Source organism: Metopolophium dirhodum, chromosome 3, assembly GCF_019925205.1.
Source record: "Metopolophium dirhodum isolate CAU chromosome 3, ASM1992520v1, whole genome shotgun sequence".
Lineage (NCBI taxonomy): Eukaryota > Metazoa > Arthropoda > Insecta > Hemiptera > Aphididae > Metopolophium > Metopolophium dirhodum.
Genome location: NC_083562.1, coordinates 2621503 through 2626528, shown reverse-complemented (window position 1 = coordinate 2626528; position 5026 = coordinate 2621503). Strand labels below are relative to the sequence as shown.

General features: G+C 31.5%; 1 protein-coding gene across 1 annotated transcript; it reads left to right on the top strand.

Annotated features, from left to right (window-relative positions):
- The first annotated feature begins 1487 nt into the window (after positions 1-1487).
- LOC132940585 (uncharacterized) lies at positions 1488-2507 on the top strand. The gene has a single exon (XM_061008312.1). The coding sequence runs from the start codon at positions 1488-1490 to the stop codon at positions 2505-2507; it is 1020 nt and encodes a 339-aa protein (XP_060864295.1).
- The last annotated feature ends 2519 nt before the right edge of the window (positions 2508-5026 follow it).

Genomic DNA, 5026 nt, shown 5'->3' with positions numbered 1-5026 from the left:
ACAATTATTGTATCTATTGCAATGCAGCTGCGCATATGTTCTCCAGTCAAATATATTTCTGAATTTCTAACCGGAAGATGGGAACCTACAATCTAGAACAATAATATTTATATCATATTTGTGTGTTAATTAGAGTGCTATTTATTTTCAAATATCGAATATGCTCTGTGGGTCTTCCGTTTATATGAAGCCTAAAAATAAATCATTTAATATTATATCATTAATTAATCAAATTATAAGTAGGTATCAAGAAAACATTAAACTCTATAATATGATAACATGTTATCATTATATGGAGTTCAATGCAGGAAATTCAAATAATATAATATTGTTTACACTACACGTTTCGATCCAAGTTTAAGTTCTACATAATTCATAAAATTATATCGCAATCGCATAAAATGGCATTTACATATTTTGCCTGAAATTGTTTTTTTTTAAGATGTATCAATAACAGTTTATATTATAAACTTATAAATACCTGTCATGCATAATGAAATGATGTTAATTTATAACTATGCCGCCGATGGGCGATGATCATGCCCCCGAGTTTATCTCGGCGTTTCTCAATTTGAGTATATTTACGTCGATAATTTTCAGTGGCCTTAATAAAAAAAATAACCAAAAAAAAAGCTGGGCAAGTGGGTCCCGCTCTGCTGTACAGTAGTTGTCGAGTGAGTCACTAAAATGGATGTGCCAAATTTGAATTCATTGTATAGGAAAAACGATTCTTAGCGGACACTGCAGTGTGTCATCCTGGATATTTTATATTGTATTAATATTGCTATTAGTAATAAATAGATAGGTTAAATTCATTTTTTCAGAAAACATTGTAATTACATAGGTACCTACTATTCTAAAATGATCAGTTATTTTTTGGTTGTAGTGTTATAGTACTACTTATAAAGAACTTTCTATTACCTACATTTTCAAGCTATGAAAATTAATCATTATTCATTTGATAGGTACATTTTTAATTATTAAAATATTTTGCAAATTTTCGTGATTTTGACAAATGTTGTCGATATTTTAATTTTAAACGTTACAGCAGAGTGGTACATACTTGACCACGTTTTTATTTCGTTATTTAAATAAACCCGCGTAAAAACCTATGCAATTGAGTGATATTGGCAGTATTAAACTACACATCAATAACGTGTGCACACAAATAATTATAAGAAAAAAGACTACTAAACACTAGATGATACGTTGGTTAGAGTTATATCTTGTTGAGTAGATTGGCACCGATGTTGAATTCCATGGAATGCATCGAGATGGAAAATAGAGTATGATATTATATTTTAGTCAACTGGGAATCAACAAAAAATATTTATCGCCATAGTAATATGCCATTAAACAATTCAAAGTTATTTAATCTATATATTATAGAGTATGATTATTATTTATTATAATATATTGTATAAATAAAATTAGGAAAATCATACATAATATTTTGACCGAGTGCAGTCAACCAATAAATTTTAATAATGTTTTTATTTACAATGGATTTTCTTAAAAACGCCGTAGTATTGATTCCACTCTCTTTTATTATTTTCATAGTGGTGAAACGAAACTTAAAGATTGCATCACAAAACGTGATAAATACCGAATCGGAGGAGAGTTGCATACCGGAAATAATATACTTTGAAAGTATGTCCACTGAGGATAAGTTGAAAAAACTCGACAGCGAACTTCGTAAAATTGAAAAGTGTTTAACACCTGAAAAAACGTTAAACGTTTCACATAAATGTCTGACGGAAATTCAGCTGCTGAAACTCAAAATCTGTAAATCGTATCAGTTCGAACAGGTTGAACTCGGTAACGCGATCTCGTGGCTAGAAAAACCTACGGAAACTCGTGGTAAATATAGACCGGTAACTCGCGAGGGAGACAAAATCGAGAGCCACGAAATCGATGACTTAAAGAGAGTTATTATACGATTGATTGCGAAGAAAGTGTCCGACGGTGTATCGATGACAGACGCTGCGGAAGATTCGGCTGACATCGATGACGTGGCAGAAGTCGAGAATAAATATGAAACCGACGGCGATGACGTTACGTCTCAGAACCCTTCATCGGAAGCAATCGAAAGGGAAACGATCGAAATTCCGGACGTAAATTTAGAGAAAATATTAGAGGTTAGGCATATGTTTGATCGGTTATTGCCCATCGCGAAAACGTGGTCGCTAAAACTGTTTGACGATATGTTGGCGACGATTAAAATGGTGTACGTGACGTTAATGGTCATCCGCCGTTCGATATTCAACCAGAACAGTTGGACGAATACGATAAACCCAGCGGTGTCCAAACTGTCGAAGAAATTGATTTTCATCCAGACCAGTGTCAACGACGATGGCGGCGTGACGTCTATAGATTTATCGTTGTTTCCGACTCTTCTGGGGTCGTCCTTGCCGCAAGTGCAGCGCGCCGGCCCGACGGGATATTTTGCCAGGTTCACTGCAGCTGCAAAACGGATGGCAGGTCGACTGTTTGGCAATCGATCCTAAGTGAGTGATCGCGATTATTTTATACTTTATTTGAGTTAAATCAAAATAAAAGTAAAAAATATTTAAAATATAAATAATAAAAATTTTATAATTTGTTTTTTTATTTTTATAAACAAGACAAAATTGTTTTTAAATATAAGGTATATTATTAAATTTCTATTATGATTTTTAAGTCTTTTATTTTTTTGTTACAAATCTGGTCGGTAATTGATAAAAAAAATCGCCGAACTGGTAGTGCTGACTACTTGGGACTATACATAATAGTACGAAACACAATATTATAATTTCATTATTATCATATTATCCATATTATTATGTAATACGTAATTTTATTTTTTAATTCCAGAGAACAATATTGTTTGAGGAATATTGCAGTGAACAAAGGTGAAGGTTGGTGTTATGACCAGTCCAGCAAAGCCTCACACTACAAACTAACTCGGAAAAACCAGAAATAATAATATAGGCGCGGTTATTTGTTGTTAACTTTAATCTTTAGACGAAAATCAATTTTTTGACGGTCTGCCGGATTCCGCTGTAGGGTTTGTTGTATTTTTCCAATTTATTGTCCTGGTTGAATATACCTAACAACGAGTAACCCTAAATTACCAACCTACACCTACACTATTTTAATAATCGTCTCCGACACATTAAACAAATAATATTAAACATATCATCAAACAGTTTTAGGAACCACATTTTCTAAACAGGCGAAAACCGATTAAACCTATGCCCAATCCCTAATATGTTTTCTACATTTACGTCCGGAAATTTGATTTTTTCCGATTTTTGCCGATTTATTTTATTGGAATTTGAGATAACTGTTTATAGCTCGCGTCAGTTTCATTGTAAATTTCTACAATGTCATACGTGTCCGCCAAATTTTCCACGGTGTCTCTTGATATGGTTTGTCGAGCGCTCGATTTGTAATTAATCGTATTTAATACATTCCTTATTACGTAATAAATATTGTGACTCCCGATTTCGTCTTCGTTGCCGAGGTATACCGTGGTTTAAACCTTCTTACCACGAAAAGATTTTTCTCGCCATGAGATCGCGTTATCGAGTACGAATTATCGTTCAATCTGATACGTTTTACTGATTTTGTGATTTAGTAGTTGAATTCCAATCAGACATTAATGGAAACCGATCAACGATTTTTCGGGTGGTAAACATTTTTCAATTTTATAAAGTCTGTTGACAAGTTTTTTTTTAACATATCCTCAGGACACATACTTTCAAAGTAGGTATGCCTCGATTACTTCCGGTATGCAGGTCTCAGCCGATTCGATTTTTATCACATTTTCTGGTTCAATGTTAAAAAACTTAAGATTTCGTTTCACCACTAAAATAATTTAGTTTATGTATACAATTCAAAAAAAAAAAAAAAACAAATGACTGTATCTATTTTTATAATTATAAAATTATAATATATTATAAAAATGCCTATGTTAAATTATATTGTACATATTTGTAATGAATTATAATTATTCATATTTGCATAATGAAGAAATAAAATAAATGTAATTTTCGACTTTAATTAAATTGTAATTTGTATAATTATATTGTTATTGTTTACATAGGTACCTCCTACTAATTACTTATATTTTTACACTTTAGAATATAACTTTATAAAGCATTACTATTTATAAATTGATGATAAAATTATCTAAAAAAAATTATTGCTCAAATTCACAGCAAAAATTAAAAATATTCAAACAGGTAGCTCTTACCTAATTTATAATGTATTTATTTTATAAAGTCAATAGTCTTGTGTAAAAATTACCGCATTTCTCGGATGTTTTTGTTTGTTTTTCCAGTCTCTTTTGAAAATTCCTGGGTACTTTTTCCTTTTACCCTCCTAAAGCGCCTACTAGATTAATTTTTTTACAAATAAGAAGATTCTGAAGTAGAAAATCGAATCGCATTTATACTGCCCCGGCAGGCGACGATCAACAGGAAAAAAACACACACCATTGCAAAATCAATACATATTCATCGCTTCGCTCGGACTTAATATAATTCTCAATATTATGTATTATATTATTAATTTGAACTTGGGTTTTTTATCATGTCATTATTATATATATATATTTATTATATTTTATAGGGAAATATGGGTTAAATATATGCCCAACGTCCACATAAAAGGCGGCTGAGATACATCACACGACTTGGAGTAAAATTATATTGTCTGATCTTCAATAATAAGGATGCGAAGGAATGAGCGCACAGTCCATCAGTGAGAACTGATCGTTCGACTTCTCTCATTTATATTTCGTGTTGTTAATAATTTTCCACTCACGCGATACATAATAACGACTGTTGAAATAATAATAATGACTATAATACGATATTTTATCGCAGGAAATAAAATTAATAAAAAACTGTACAGTACGAGTTTTACATTATAATCCATCGTACAATATATGAATTCGGTCCACTTGACAAATACATAATATATTTCATTATTCGCGAATAAATATATCAAGTTGTATATAGTTTGATAAACCTGCAGGTAC